At 40.6% G+C, this 16,319-nt stretch overlaps 1 protein-coding gene across 1 annotated transcript; it reads left to right on the forward strand.

The window, feature by feature from the left end:
* The first annotated feature begins 268 nt into the window (after window positions 1-268).
* On the forward strand, window positions 269-16,186 carry LOC127355416 (calcium uniporter regulatory subunit MCUb, mitochondrial). Its single transcript, XM_051386260.1, has 8 exons — window positions 269-633; window positions 11,981-12,050; window positions 12,248-12,415; window positions 13,848-13,952; window positions 14,129-14,289; window positions 14,472-14,675; window positions 15,182-15,298; window positions 15,889-16,186. Exons 1-8 carry the CDS (start codon window positions 526-528, stop codon window positions 15,964-15,966), a joined length of 1,011 nt encoding a protein of 336 aa, XP_051242220.1. The 5' UTR covers window positions 269-525; the 3' UTR covers window positions 15,967-16,186.
* Window positions 16,187-16,319: the final 133 nt, after the last annotated feature.

Consider the following 16,319-nt stretch of genomic DNA (forward strand, 5'->3'; position numbering starts at 1 on the left):
AAGAGGGGGTGATATTTGCAACAGGTCCTGGGGCATTAGAGTCCAGGACCTCTGAGGGGTCCTCGAGCCTCAGTTTGACAACAGACCCAGTGCATGTGTATTAGCCCTTGTGCTGCTGTCTTCGCCGATTAGCCCACCTTTAGCCTGCTACCCTGTTCGGGACGTTGTGTCGGATGCAATGTGAGCTCACACCCTCTGGTCGGGTTTAGTTGCTCCCTGCTGGCTGCTTCATGCGAAACAGAACAACGACTTAAAAAAACCCACAACCACCCACCACACACACACACACAGAGGGCAAAGGAATCGAGTCTGGCACGGACCGTGTATTGTTAGTAGGAAATGGTACGCAGCTCAGGCTGGGCTGTTCCCTCCCTCTGTCCCGTAGCTACCAACTCATCTGTTGTTATTTGCACAGACTACAGCTCGTTTTTGAACCGGAACACCGTTGCACCGAGGCACACATTTGTGGAGGTATTTGTACCCGGTATGCCCCAACAGCAAAGCTAACACGGTTAACGGCTGACGATGGCTTCGGTGCGGATGGTCGGCAAAGTTACGGCGAGACTTTTGGGAAGTGTTCAGCCAATTCACCGCGGTCTCAAAACTACCCGTCCGGTTGCATTTCTTCACCAGGTAAATGATTCTTTTAGCTATTTGCTTTAATTCGGCTAACGTTACACCACCGTACAACTAGGCTATCTATGTAAGTCTGCCAGGATGTATGTTAACACAGTTGATGAACTGGGTTTCCTCCTTTATGAGCACAACACTGTGTACTTTGGTACACTGTGGACGGGTTGAATAGCTAACTAAGTTAACTTTAGTCAATCCCGAGCACTGTTCAGATAAAGGGATTTCTTCTTGCCTATTTTCTTGACCAATCTAAAATGAGATATAAACTTAAGAAAGAACATGTTTATTTTCACTCGTTCAGGGTGCTTGGATATGATCCATTTTTCCACATTTCCTCTTAATGGAGGTTTTTATGGCTGTGGAGTGAAAAGGCCTCCGTCATTGCCTGCTCTTATGTTTCTGTGCCCTGTAATTTTCATGCAGGACTTACAGAACAAACAAATAAATAATTCAAGCACATTACCTAGCTCTACAGGGATTTAGATGGTATTAACAGGTCTACATGACTGATCAGCTTTGAGAAGTGCTTATGACTGATCAATACTGCACCTTATCTCATCACTACAGCAGTGCTTATTTGATTAGTCCTGTGCGAAAAACCCATTCTGGCTGCTAAATATACTTCTAAACTTTAACTAGAGACTTGCTTTGCCCTACACAATCTCCAAGAAATCACTAACGTTGCTGTCCTCTGCAGCCTGCAGTATGTTCAGCATAGGGGTCAATATCTTGTATCGTCTGTCAGTATTGGGCATCATCAGGTGCTTGTCTGCCATAGTCAAAGGTGCACAAATCATTAAATGCATATAGTTTTGAGGGGAAATGTGGCATAAAGCGAAACCCCACGTTGCATCAGAGCATAAGCAAGAGGTTTTTGTGGTCTGGCTCTACTCACAGGTTTATTTATAAGCTGTTAACATGGCCAGTTTAAATGACCTGTATCTTTTATTATCCATTTCATCATCCATTGCAAAAAAAATTGCAGAGGTCAGCTAAGTCGTAAGCAAGCAGATCCCAAGTGGACGCCTCACATCTCTACCAGTGCAGGAAGAAACAGAGCATACTGTACAGCTGCACGCCATGATAGTGTCAGTAGTGAGTGAATAGTGACATACAGTTTGTGGGATTAGCCATTCTTTCTGTTAGATGGGCATGCTGACATGAGTCACTCCTGCATCCCAGAATGACTAAGATGAGTTCTATTTTTAGACTGAACCATATATAACGTTGGAGCTGCAGTTTTTCCTCTTTTCCAATGACATACTGTAAGAAAAGTGTTTGTACAGCAAACCTCTCTTAAAGCTAAAGACACATTGAAGGCAGCCACAAACAAGGTTAAGGTCACTACTTCCATGCTGTGCTATCGCCCTCTTTGAAGCCCTAAAGAGAAGCAGTGTATTTTACCTGCTTAAATACAGGCAACAAGGGTCCCTGCAGTTACATAGTCGGCGTCTTTAACCCATCGGCCACCAGGATGCCCCGCCTACAGCATACAAACTGGGTGAATGTTTGATAGTCAAAAGATCGATTTTATGTGGCTAATTCAGTGCTGTGTAATTTCCTTAGCCAGCAAAAAAATTACTTCCCTCCCTAAATGTGAGATTTAGATATTGAATAAAAAGTATCACTCTCAGGTCAAGACTGGGTTTCTTAAAGGAGGGGCTGCTCCAGACAGAGAATTACTGCTGCATACAAAACCAGTGTTAGGTATCCAGAGAGCAAGTTGTCAGTTTTTTTAGGAAATTGTTTTTCTAATAAATAATAGAGAAAGTGAATATATATATTCTAGGAAGCAGTATTAGCCAGTGAAATAGACTGGGACTCCAGAGGTTGTGGGTTAGAAAATGGAATACCACAGAGTCTGGCTAATTAATTGGTTCTAAAGCCCTGTGTAACAGCAACTACAAACAACTATAGTCAGTGGGAGCAAACGTGAAGTGAGCGTCGACCTGTGTGAGCAATCAACAGTGCTGTTCAGACCTGAGGTATGTTCTCTTGTGGGGTAGTCTTGGAAAGTGTCATTTTTGTCACAATTTGTTTACCAAAATGTAAAATGAGCCGTTGCCCATTAAGAGTGCACAGGAAATAAAACCTCTAACAAACACTCTGACATCTGCCGTAATTTTTCGTCAGGAAAAGTTTGCTCCTGGGAGAATTTTTATCAAGGCAGCGATTTCGCTTTTATGAGAGAAGCTTTGGGGATTTGGCTTTTATGTCAGTAAGTGATGGTGCTGTCAGATAATTAGTTTCCTTTCTACAGTCAGAACTGGAATGCTTTACAAGTGAACATAACGGATGGAGCTTGAAACCCTGCTAAGCAGTTCAGTGGTGCTGAGAAAAGTTTGACCTGCAGCACTCTCAATGAAGATAAGTGATATTGAGTTTGTTCTGCAGCAGCCTGTATTTACAGTAACATGTAACAGGAGCAGTATGACATTTTGCAAAGTAAATTTATTTGCATTTTTCAGTCAGATAGGAGGATCCATAACAGTTTCATCTCCGTGCATGCAGTATTGAAAGGTTCAGGAAGAACGAAGAATCGGGGAACTACTACTGTAGTTCAATCAGAAGTGAAGAATGCCTTTCAGCATGTCCAAAACTTTCTTATTTACAAACTCATCTCCTGTGTATTCAGCATATGCATTATCTCCTAAAACAAGATGCCAGTCCTAGGAGCAGTCATATTGAGTCGCTTTCTGCAAATCTCTTGGCAAAATGACTGCACACATGATACTAAAAGTCCTGTTTTCATGGTGAGTTGCAAGGTTTGTGCACTCTGCTCTTAAAAGAACCTGGACTCCTGGAGGTGTTGGTGACAAGGATAGGACAATATGAAAATTTCATGTCAACATTATCCTGGCCAATGTAATTGCAATTTATGATATTATCCTGGTAATGAAAATTCACCACAATAAACTTACCTGAGTGGTAAGTATCCCTATACGAGATAACATGCTATATTGTCCCACCCATATTGGTGACTACCTGACTTATTTTTTCCACTTCTGACAGAGGTGGGGTAGCAGTTCCCCTCTGCGCCCAGGTTTTGTGCTTAGCAAGTTAAACGTACTCCCAACACACTGAACCTTTGCTCTGGCTTCACAGAGATGATTGATTACTTCATTTGACTCTGTGTGTGATTGCAAACCAGCCAATCCATCAAAACTTAACGTATGTTCCTTTAAGTATGGAGTGAGTGACAACACTGCAAATTGTGAAAGTAAAGCATGCACAAGCAGGGTTTCCACATCATACAGGAACAAATCAGGAGAAAGGGTTTGTGTCTGAAATAGAGGCAAATTTATGCTATTCTACAAAAACCATAAACATCAAGACGGCAGACACAAGCATCACTTTGTCACCAAAGGGGTTGACATTATGGCCTGACAGCTGGCTGTCCATTTGCTGTCTTGCAACTTTCATCGTCTGGACTGGCACTATACTGTAAGATGGAAGAGGTATCATTCCAGCAAGCCAGACTGCCTGTTCCTCAGTATCGAGACGGTTCCTGCCAGGCATACAACTGTTCTTCATTAGAGTAGCATCCACAGAAATAGAATGAACTCCTGAAAGAAGCACGTGGACATCACCCATAGGGAATTTTTTCAGACTTGTGTTTCACCCTGTAGAACTCGGGACCGGTGCGGATCAGTATGGAAAATTCCTCAACAGAGCATGTAATCTGAGACGTCTGGTAGTTAAGAAGCATACCCTATAACACAACATCCCCAGTTTCATCCCAGCTGGGGCCTTTTGTTTCATGTCACACCCCTCCCCCCTTGTGCTTCAACTGTCCAGTAAAGATGAAAAATGCTGAATATGCTTGCAATCTGTATCTGGATCTCTAATCTGGATAAGGGAAATAAATGCACGTTACTTCAAGGTGTACATTCATGCAGAACCCATTACAATTAGAGTGGTATCAGACAGAATACCTCTCGAGGTGGTCTGGCTCCCAGTGTAATTAGATCTTAGCCAGGTGTAAATGCAGTCAATACAATTTATTTTTCCTCCTGTCTCATGCAGGACTGGCAAAACAGCTACAGATACGCTCTTCCTCTGAATATGAGAAATAAATAGAGTCAATACAGCTGCTTCCCTTGACCTGGGACACTCCATGCTTGCCTATTTTACACTTTTATTTCCACAAGTCAGTCCGCAAATTGCTTTTTTAGATAACAAGAGAACACTTAATTGTTCCAGTCCGGATGTTAATGCAGTGACCTCTGATTAGGTGTCTTTAAACAGATGATGTTACTAGATACAAGGAGATGATGTGGAAAATATTGGATGTTAAAGGGTGACATCATTAAGCCTAACTGATACAACTCACCAAAGCTGGAACAAATGGTGTTCATCAGCTGTTGATTTACCAGCTCCTGATAATGGTTTTAAAGTAAAACCAAAACCATTAAACAGCAAAATACTTCCACTAACTCTACTCGTATCAAGATACAGATCGCAGGGTTACGCCAGGTATAAATGGGGGTCATTGTTTTCAGTCTTTCTCAAAACTGCAAAATGGTTACGCTATCAAAATATTTTTATAGAAGATAAATGTGTTGCCTGCATTTTGCTAGACACCTAGACGTATTTGAATATCTTTTATTTTGCACAGGCTATAAATCTTACACTGACAATCTGCTTGAGCCAAGTCATTATTGATTCTTCGCAGAAATGTGCATAGACAGTAAAATTACAATCAAAGTCCTTGTGGTTAAAGGAGAGCCATAAATAAGTCATTTGATGGAGTGGTCTGTGTTATGTCTTGTCAACAAAACATGCTGGACAATGTGAGATCAATAAGGCATTACTGAATCCTTCAAATTAAAACTTATCAGTTACCACTATGATATTAATGGATGGGTGATAATGATGGACCCCATTGAGAGAAGGTTTTGTGATAACAATCCCAAAACAAAATCATTGAGGTTCATGGCACTATATTGCATGATGATGTGTTCATTGGACGCAGGAATCCTAGAGAGTCTGAACAGTGAAACAAAGTGCATTTATTTCCTTAACCTCAGACTTACTGAGAGTCTAAGTACTAAGTATGTTCATGGTAGTTTTTAATCCAACAGACTGGTTATCATCCAGTGTGCTTCTAGTCCTGGGCGTGACCTTGTGATGATGCATTGCTTGGCTATGTGTGGCCCAAGGGGAAATATGACTCACTCAAGTTGGCAAAAGGCAAAGTTTTTGTGGCAGATCTGCATTTTATTTCGGGAAGTTGTTTGTTTTTTTGTTTTTGGCCTTGGAATAGTTTTGCTCCTTTTCAATTGTCTCCTTTAAATCTGACTGTTCTGGACCTTTGCAAACACCACATGAATTCCTCAGTGCCACCCTTTTTGTCTACCTCTTCAGTATTCAGCTCCATTGTGTTACACTAGGCTGCGAGGTAAAGAACTGTTTGCTACAGAACTGTTTAAACTCGGTGTATAAACTAGGCGTATCTTAATGTGTTGTCATGAGCCAGTAATAAATATAGTAATTTGGGCTGAGTGGTGATTAGCTGTAAGAACAAAATTACTACTCTTATAAGTAGTATAAATATATAAAAGTTATTTTCCCTGTCTTCTCATGGCAGAATAACTATCTGGAGAGTTTCCAGGAACTGAAAAGCTCTCCTTGTTGGATCTGCATCCTTACATTCCTAGCATGCATTTCATTTGGAGTATCCATGTTTTTTAAGTTTTATTCATTTTGTTTTTTTATCCCTCTAATGAATTTTTATTTTTTATTTTAACACATTTTTTACAGTATGTTTTACAGTATGATTTCCACTATTACCAAACATTTTAAAGGCACTAGAAAAACACAAACCTCGTCTTTCCATCTGCATGCCTTCTCCATCCCACTGCTCTGCCCCCATCCTCCTTACCTGACCGGATCCTTAACTGGATAACAGAAGACAAATGCTTCAATGCAAATCTTTTTCATGGTACAGTGCTGGCTGTTCTTACTCATGATGGCAACAGGGACTAGTTCATTTTCTCCTCTTGGCAGCCTTCATTTTTCACCCCAGTCTTTAGGCTGTTTATCACTCTCACACATTTTTCTTTCTGCCTGCTTCAAGTCATGCCTTCGAGATACTGTAAGTCATCACATTACAATCGTGTGTGTGTGTGTGTGTCTGAAAATTTACTTTCCTTTTGCTTAGTGGTATTGAACCCTTGACGAGAGTGGGAGGAGATACCTTCAGGAAGTCTAGATGCAACAGGCCATAGCTCAGTTGTGACAGAATTTATAATGGAGTGACCTGCTGGGAGACTTTGGGGAAAATGCGACTGCTTGTCACCGTGATAACCCTGTTCACTGCTCGAGCAGGAAGCCCTGGCCTGCTTCACTGCAGAGGAGGGACATGGCAGGTTGTCTCCATATTGCACAGTTTTCACTCCAGATCTTCCCGTTCTCCTCCCTCCCTATTGGCATGGCATGAATTAGAAATGCATAGCTTAAGGGGTAAATATACTTTCAGCTGATTGTTTTGAGGAAGAGCAGTTGGAGGAAATTGTTTGGTGAAGGGGAGCAGGTGTGCAGCATTGTTCCCTGAAGCTCCAAATTGACTCCCGAAATATGTGAAGGACAATGGATATACAGCAACCAGCCTGCACTGGAAATATGAATTAGTGGTATAATTGGAAAGTGTGTTTTGTTTTGATAAGCAGACAAACATTGTGAAGCAAATGGTGACATTAGTCATCATGTGAAGTAGAAGGAGTGGGCCCTCCCTTCTTCAGGCTGTGTGTGTATTGTGACATGGCATGGGTGTGGTTGCCTGTTACTTTTGTGTTTGTTCTGTATGGACTTGTTCAGGCAGTATGGTGTTTAACCTGCAGTCTGTTACATGCCATTGTAATAATCTATGGGTGTATCTGTTTCTTTGCATGGGAGTAGCAGCAATGAAACCATAGATCATATGTGCCACTGAGGCTGGACATTTTTTTAATTTAGAACTGCTACGGTGCGAAGCCTGAATTCTCTGTCTACCACACATCTTGCATGTACAATATAACAGTAAAAAAAATACTGACTAATCAGCAGGTGAAAGTAATTACGATTACTATTCACAGCAAAAAAGCTGTATGACCTAGATTTATCTTAATTCACATGAAGGTAAGTCATGTGTAGTGTAGTTTTTTCTTTTGCCTGACTATTAGATGTATTGCCATGAAATCTGGTACAGACATTCGTGCTCCTAGAGTTGAAATTGAAATAACTTTGGTGATTCCCTGAATATCACATTAGTGCTATCTTTAGTTAAAAAGTTTAATTTATATAGTACTTTTAGTTATACGTTGTGCTTAGTGTTAATTACCAAATGTTAGCATGCTAACATGTGAATTTGGTTAAGACTGTAAACATCATCTGGTAAACATCAGTATGTTGACTGTAATTGTTAGCATGTTGTTAGCATGCTAACATTAGACAGCCTCATGGAGCTGCCAGCATGGCTGTAGACACTGTTGTTAATACCAAAGGATTCCCAGTATTGTTTGCCAGTGGGTTCTAGACATTTTGACCAGCAGCCAGATTATTCCCACAAGGCACATAAAATGCATTATTGCACTTGCTCCTTATGCGTTGGTCATTGAGTGTAATGAGGGAAGGGGGCTCGTCTGCTTTTTTTCCACACATACTGTTACAAGAACTCAACTCTAGGGGTCACCTGTCACATAAATAAATATATATACAGCACATTGTAGCTGAATTATTCTTTACTGCTGCATAAGAGCATTTGTAACCACCACATGTAAGGTGAGGGAACTAAAAGGGTCAGTATTTATAATGCAGTCAGCGTGCTACAGACTGTAATAACACAGCTTAAGGAGCATGGCTTGGAGAATGGGCTGTTATTCACCACACAGTTCTCAAGCTGCATTATCTGCCACAGCAGCCACATTCTGTTGATTAAGAATGGGATTGGTATGTGTGCACATAGCATATAAACTGCCTGGAGTCAGTCAGCTGTTGAATTGATTCTGGTCAATGATCTTGCACATGCACACACCCACTCAGTAAAGAGACAAATAGTCTAGCCTCGCCCTTGATGCTTCGCTCCAGATCTGCTCTTTTCACATAAGCAGGGCGCCGATGTGCAATGTGAGCTCAAATGTTTTTAAACTTCTCTGACATGAAGTGTTTGCTAATGAGAGGGACATGGCGTAGGCATTTTCTTCACATGCAGCCGATGTATGTGTTGGCAGTCAGCGGCCACACCACTCAGTTTAATGAAGCGTGATGGCTGCGGCAGAAGGGGTGGCTTATAAAATGCTGTTCCAGGCTGTTTAACACACTGGAAATGTGTTCGCTGTCTGAGGTTAACTATGAGGAGTCATAGAGTAAGCAGACTCTTTCAGGGACAGCGTGGTTATGTAAACCGGTACGGTGAGATATTACAAATTTGTAAACAGTCAAAGATACTATATATCTATACCATTCATACCGTGGCAGCTATCCCTTTAATCTTCTCCTGTTGTTGACCAGTGGTTCCCAGCCTTTTTGTCTTACGGCCCCTTGAAGGACCAGTATGTAGAAACTAGTGCCATCTAGCAGTGAAGTTGCAGATTACAACCAACTGAGTAACTTCCTGCCTTCCAAGCGTTTAGAAGAAACTACAAAAGGCCTATCTAGAGCCAGGGTTTGATTTGTCCCTCTGTAGATAAAAAATGGCTCTTTCTATGGTAAAAAGCATAACGATTCTTATTTCCAGGTGATCACACACTAATGAAAACACAATTATAAATAAATTATATGTATTCCATTTCTGCAATAGATTGTTACAGGTTATGGCCGCAGTGTGGATGTGAATTATGAGCTGTGGTTGTTCCTTCTTGGATTGTTTTTTTTATTTTTAGAAGCCTTTAATAAAGAAAAGTCTGAAATAATATTTTATTTAAGAAAAATACATATTTGTATTTGTATAATCATCCTTTCACCTCTCAGATTTATGTTGTGACCCCCTGGCTCTACTGGTCAGAAAATAGTTAGAAATGGTTTCTTAATGGACTTTCTTGAAAATGTATTATATCAAAATATAAAACACATATGATACATATAGAGGGATTGGGGATTTTATCCATATTACCTGCTTTATACTGCACTGTATGTGTCAAACATAAAACAATCTTTTCAGCAACTCTTGGTAACTCATGATTTTTATTCTATTGTATTTTATTGTATTTTAATGTACCTGGCTTCTATGACGACCCAATTTCCCTCTGGGGATTAATAAAGTCTATCTATCTATCTATCTATCTATCTATCTATCTATCTATCTATCTATCTATCTATCTATCTGTCTATCTATCTATCTATCTATCTATCTGTCTATCTACACTGGATCACACAAGCATGGTGGCGCTTGTGTGATTATATGCATTTGGATGGCTTGTGTCACTAGTGTTAATGAATACATACAAACCCCTTAAAAACACGTTTTCCCATGTCCAAGAAGAGTCGGTGTACTGATGTTTAGGTGGTAAAGCTCTGTGACAGCTTTCAGCTGTATAATAACATCTGGAGATCTCACACAAGCTGAACAGCTAAATCTGGTCGCATTGGGATCACTTTATTTTATCTTTTTGGGACACAGAGTGTTTATAAAATTGTGTTTTTCGTCACAGTGTGGTGCACAGTTTCATTAGCAAGCCAACAAACTTTGTATGTGATCTCCAGATAACAATAACTTTTTCAAGCCTTTAAATGTGTCTGTCTTTTTCTCCCCTTGGTTCTAGCTACTGTAGTGCATTTTAGGTTGTTGCCTTCATGGTTCATGTCACCACAGAAAATAAGCCTCTGGTCTTGTGGACAGTTACTCATTGTTGCATGTGAATGTTGTTTTTCCTGTTAAAGCCCCATCGCCTAAACAGTAGAGTGTAAGGGACTCCTGCACATCTGGCCTCTGCTCCATCACTGTGCCTCAACACTTGTTTGCCTTCTCTGCCTGTAGAAAAAGACGGCTCCCTTGTTTCTCTTTAATGTGATATTGATTGAACAAACTCCCAGTTGGAGGACAAAGCGGTGGGAGAGAGGGGCTGCCACAACCTTAGATGTCAGTTAAGGAAAGATGTATTCAAGTGGGACCCTTTTGAGTCTCAGCTAAATGGGAAATACTGCGGAGGAACCTGTTCTTGAGGTTCAAAATGCTGTGTTCGAACCCCAGGCAACTAGTGCTTTTAGTAGAGGAAATAATAATTGTTATTAATGCTGTTGTTACAATTACATTTAGTACATTTGTGTTGGTTTGGTTTGATATTTTTTACTGACTGTCCACGGTAAAGTTCTTTGTGTTTATGGCTTCATGCAATAAATGCTTTGTAGCACACCCCAGTGGCTTTAAATATTGAGTAGAAATATGAGTTTGCATGTAAACTGCCAAAGAATGTCAAGTACAGACAGACGTGCTCCTGCTGACTAGAATAATGAGATGTTCTTTGTGGATGCCCTCTCTATTATCAGGAGTGTGGGAGAGACCTGAGGCCTTGCAGAGTGATAGTACGTTTTAATTTAGACACACTGGCATTACATTAAACATTAAAGGCTGCAGCCTAAAATTTAATTAACTAAATGAAAAGCTGTGCATCAGCGAAAAGAAGCTGGTTTTATCAAGAATCTGTACTGCGTATCGGATGGTCAGATTACACACCAGTTAGAAAGGGAGTGAAAAGCAGTTCAAAAGCCAGTAATTGCTATAGTAGAAAAAGGAAAACAAGCAAAAGCACTCTCAGAGCAAAGCTCTGAAAACTCAATTGATGTGGTTTGTTGGCAACCTGTTTTTGAGTGGAGCTTTTCTCAGATCCTTCGTTTCAGGAAGCTCTGTTTACTCTCCAATGTCAGCTGATGTGACAGTTTACCAAGGGAGGGATGCACTTTTTTATGACTTGCGGTTTTGATTTGGCAGTATGCAGATCAGTGTATAAATGACATTTGATACATTCACTTTCAAACTGTCTCCATTCCCACCCTACCCAACACAGAAACGAGAGGGTTCAACCTGATATAGAGTGGCTTGCTTACAAGACCTTTGTCAAGGAGTACAATACAGTCCTGAAAAAATTTATGAAAGTTCAGTGATTCCGGAAAAGTAGATAGCAACTTATAGTCTGCTAATATATAATCTTTGTGCAGAATACAAACATACAACACTTTTATGACATTGGTAATTAAATGTTATACCCAGATCTCTCTCCCAGACAAGTTAAAGGGCAGCAACAGTTTTATTCCCTCCATATTCCAAAAGCTTTCTATAATATTTAGGAGGGATGTACTATGAGTTTAAAAAAACTGAATCAACTGGTAATGCTCTTCTTTCTTTCTTTCTTTCCTTTCTTTTCTTTTTCAGGTTCAACAGAGACCGCCTCTACTTGGAAATTGCCAAGCTCTTTTCTACAGTACTCTCCCAACCTCCAGTGGTAATATACAGTTACTGCATGCACATGAAACTATATTGCTGTATGTCGCATGGCTGCCCCCATGTTTGTGACTTTACAATCACTCCTGCTGGGTAAAGGAAACAACATTTTAACAAATTAAATATGTCTGTGTGACTGGATGATTTGCACACAAGATACATAGCATGAAACAGATTCCCCCCCCTGTTGTGTTGCAGATGTGTCCTTGAAGTACAAATATGGCCGTTTGGTTATGGAGGTGCCGTTGCCCTCCAGGAATGAGAAGTGCCTGTTCTTCCTCAGACCCATGCTGATGAGTGTAGGAGACCTGATCACAGATCTGCAGAAAGAGGACCCAGGAGCTACTGCTTCCATTTTCTCCAAGGGTAGGACACGACATGTGATAGCTATGCTCACACCAGGCCGATCACATTCTTGAAGTTTAGTCAGGCGGGTTTAATCATTTTTGTTGCTACCTGGTTTGGCAGGTTGTCTGTTGCAGGTATTTGGCACAATGCCCGCAGAATGTCATTTCCAGACCATGAACCATTACTTTCACCACTGTTGCTAGATTGCTTTAAAATTCACCCTAAAGGTTTTAAAAGGTTAATCAGCTTTGAATAATAGAGAGATACGTTATTAATTGTCTTTTTATTTTAACCTCAATACAGTTATGGGAAATGTATCTTGCATTTCCAATAACTGTGATTATTTCTTATTACAATTGGTCAGTGTTTCCCAATTGTTCTTGCTTGTGAAACCTTAAAATGAAGCAATGTCTACTTGTGACCATTCAACACAAGTTAAAGGTGAACTACAACAAAAAGTTGTATAAAGCTATTTGTGGCTTCAAAAGGGAGCTGTGTGGAGTCTGATAAATTGCTTCAAGTCTTCAGACAGCGTCAGTTGGGTCTGAAGACTACAAGTGAGTTTACCAGACGTCGGTAGCTCGCTACTCATCTCTGCTTGAGGCAAGGTGGCTCGAGGCCGCATTAGCCATTACTAGCATAACACACCCGAATCTCCGACCAAACTGTCAGCAGTCAGGTTGCATTGTGGGTAATAAATGCGGCAGGCTTTGAAAAGGAGCAGTATGCATTTAGTCTGGACGTGAGTTATGAGGTAGTCAACCATGAGGGATTTTTCTTACATAGATTTGAATTTGTATTCAGTATTTCACCAAAAAAGCAAATATTTCAGAAAAGTATAAAAAAAATAAAGATATCTTTCTGTAACAAAAATATATAATTTTCTTTCTCTTCCCTTTAATCTTGTTGGGAACCGCCTGATCTATCTTGGGACTCCAGGTTGGGAACCACTGCTGTTGGTGGTGTTGTGGCTAACTGTAAATGTTGAAATATCTCAGTATTTTAGCTATCCTTGTTGGTCCATAATGCAACGCTCCTGAAATGTAAATAAGGAGTGCGACTCACTTTCCCTGACTGGAAAAACTTGTTTTTTGTCCAACTACAATGCAAATGCAACACATACAGGCACAGTGCCGCTCGAAACTGAGGCAGGTTGACTGGTAGATTTAGCTAATTTCAGGAAATAGACTTTGTAGAACTGAGGTACATTGGAGTCTTCTTTATTTTTCCCCATGTGTCTCATTCCTTGACAAGAACTATTGTTTTGCAATGATGAACTTGGTTAACTCCCTCTCAAGCAATATTTATCTGAAGTTTATGTGGTGTATGCAGGTGTGCATACACCAGTCTAGTATTTCATTATGTATATTTTTGTGTTTTTTTGCTGGGCTATAAAGTTGAAGTTATTGCAGTAAAAGTACGGATTCGGACCTTTGTCCTCTTCTGACAGATGGAGAGCGCGTAGCCAACACCACGCTGATAGACACTCTGCTGGACAAGGACTTCCAGCTCGTCATCAATGATGCAGTTTATAATGTCTTCTCTCCTGAAAAGGGTACAAACAACATTTCCTTCCATCGTTCAGTCATAAATGGTCTTCATTTTGTCTGCTTTGCAATTACAACGTAGGCCTGCTGATAAATAACAGTTATTATCTCTCCAGGCAGGACTCATCTCACATTTCATCTAATTTTCTCATCCACATCCACCTTGTTGTGTCCTCTGCTGCAGTGTGTACGTCCAGTGAGCACGCCATGGAGCTGGAGGACATGAAGCATGTTGTGCATCTGCTGCACACAGCGCTCCACCTGCCTGAACACCACCTGCTGAAAGAGAGGCACCTGCTGGAGAGACTGGACAGCCTCAAACAGGAGCTGTCACCTCTGGAGAAGGTAGTAGATATGTCTCAACATCTGTATGCCATTAAACCTCTCTTTCTCCCTTGTTACATCCCAGTGATAGTCTGTTTTAGTACTGTTTTGAAAGCGACAGATGGCATCTCTGACCTGTTAGTTTTGTTGGACATGGTTATATGAAATGGCTGGTAACCCATCCCTCCTTTACTGCCTGACAGATGAAAGCACAGCTGTCCCAGACAGCAAACTTCCACACCTCCAGGGTTGTCTGGACCGGCATGGCCTTGTTATCTGTGCAGGGTGGTGCTCTGGCCTGGCTCACCTGGTGGGTCTATTCATGGGACGTCATAGAGCCTGTCACTTACTTCATTACCTACGCCACCAGCATTGGAGCCTTCGCCTATTATGTCCTTACCAAACAGGCAAGTCTCAGGGACACAAGACAATAACTTTGTTCTCTTCCTGTTGTGGATTTTAATATAAATGAATAGTTTGACATTTTGGGAAATACTTCACTTTTTTGCCAAGAGTTAGATGTTAGAATATCGATACCACTGTCCATTAAAATGGAAACTACAGCCAGCAGCAGTTAGCTTAGCTTAGCATAAAGACTGGAAACAACTAGTCTGGTTCGGTCTGAATGACATCACCGTGACGACAAGACTCCAGGAAGTCACTGTGCCACACTGCAACCCTAACCCTAACCCTAACCCTAACCCTACCATAACTGCAGACTTCCCCCGTTTCCAGTCTGTATTCTAAGCTAACTGCCTAGCTAGCTGCTGGCTGTGGTTTCAAATGTAATAGATAAATACAACAGTGATCTAACTCTCATCATCAAAGTAAATTAGTGCATTTCCACAAAATGAATGCAGATATGTTTTTCCTCCCCACATTAATAGCAATCCTACTTTATTCTTTCCCTCAGGATTATGTATACCCAGACGTTAAAGACAGACAGTTCCTGCATTACTTTTATAAGGGGGTCAGCAGGAAGAAATTCAACGTGACAAAATACAATGAACTGAAGGAAGAACTGTCTCAGGTTGGTTGACTGCATCACTTTTTAAAATCTCACATTAGCTAAATCTGTAGCCACACGCTACCTCTGTAACACGTTTTGGACACGTAAAAATGTAGGAAGAATAGCGTAAACTATGCATGTGCTACAATTCCACTATTTCCATACTAAAAATGTAAGAGAAAAAATTAAAGATAGTGTTATACATGGAAATATTTTGAAAGCTTTTGATTTTTTTCTCAAGATATATAATAAATTCTGTCATGCATAAACCAGGTCTTACCCAGCCAAGATATCTGTTTTCTACAAGGAAGTGTACATGACATGACTTTCAGGAATTAAGTGAATGCCCAAGGCCAGGAATTTTAAGACTATTCATCCAATAATTAATATTGTGTTCCTCATTGTGGCGCTAGAGGGAAAGTCCGAGGATCACCAAAGTAACACTGCTTGCAGGACTAAAAGCAAGTTCAAATGAAATGGCAGTTGTTTAAGAGAAATGCACTCTTACACTCAATGTTTCAAGACACTGGAATAATTGTAATCCACTGCCTTCTGGAGATCTCCCTGAATTAATCACTGGGTCTGTATGACTGCTGTTTTCTGTGTATCAGGTGGAGGAGGATCTGAGACGTCTAAGAGACCCAACTCAGCTTCAGCTACCACTCGAACAGATCCAGCCAAAGCCATGAACGAAGCCAAGTCACGAATAATAGTCACTAACACTTGCAGCCTCCAGAGCAAAAACAATTTTCTGCTTTATTTTGATAATGGCACCTTTTTACTAGGAATCCATATCATTCTGTGTTTTGTTTACATTCTTGATAATGATGCCAATTATATCTTTGAGAAACATACAGACACAGCTACTATTGAAATAAAAAGTATTTCCCAAAAACTGGGAGAATCTCCTGTCTGCCTGATGTCTCATTATTGAAATCTCAAATGTGTTGTGATTGTACTCACTGCTGGTAGACACCTAATAACCCTGGATTATTTCAGAGGATGGAGATTTGTAAACAACTTCAGGGCACAAGTGAAATAA

The sequence above is a fragment of the Dicentrarchus labrax genome, unplaced genomic scaffold (assembly GCF_905237075.1).
Source record: "Dicentrarchus labrax unplaced genomic scaffold, dlabrax2021, whole genome shotgun sequence".
NCBI lineage: Eukaryota > Metazoa > Chordata > Actinopteri > Moronidae > Dicentrarchus > Dicentrarchus labrax.

What these genes read in the sequence shown, in the direction of transcription:
- LOC127355416 (XM_051386260.1), top strand. Translation starts at nt 526, where the DNA reads ATGGCTTCGGTGCGGATGGTCGGCAAAGTTACGGCGAGACTTTTGGGA. An exon ending in AGCTGTCACCTCTGGAGAAG is followed by an intron (nt 14,290 to 14,471) that starts GTAGTAGATATG and finishes ACTGCCTGACAG; the next exon opens with ATGAAAGCACAGCTGTCCCA. An exon ending in TGAAGGAAGAACTGTCTCAG is followed by an intron (nt 15,299 to 15,888) that starts GTTGGTTGACTG and finishes TCTGTGTATCAG; the next exon opens with GTGGAGGAGGATCTGAGACG.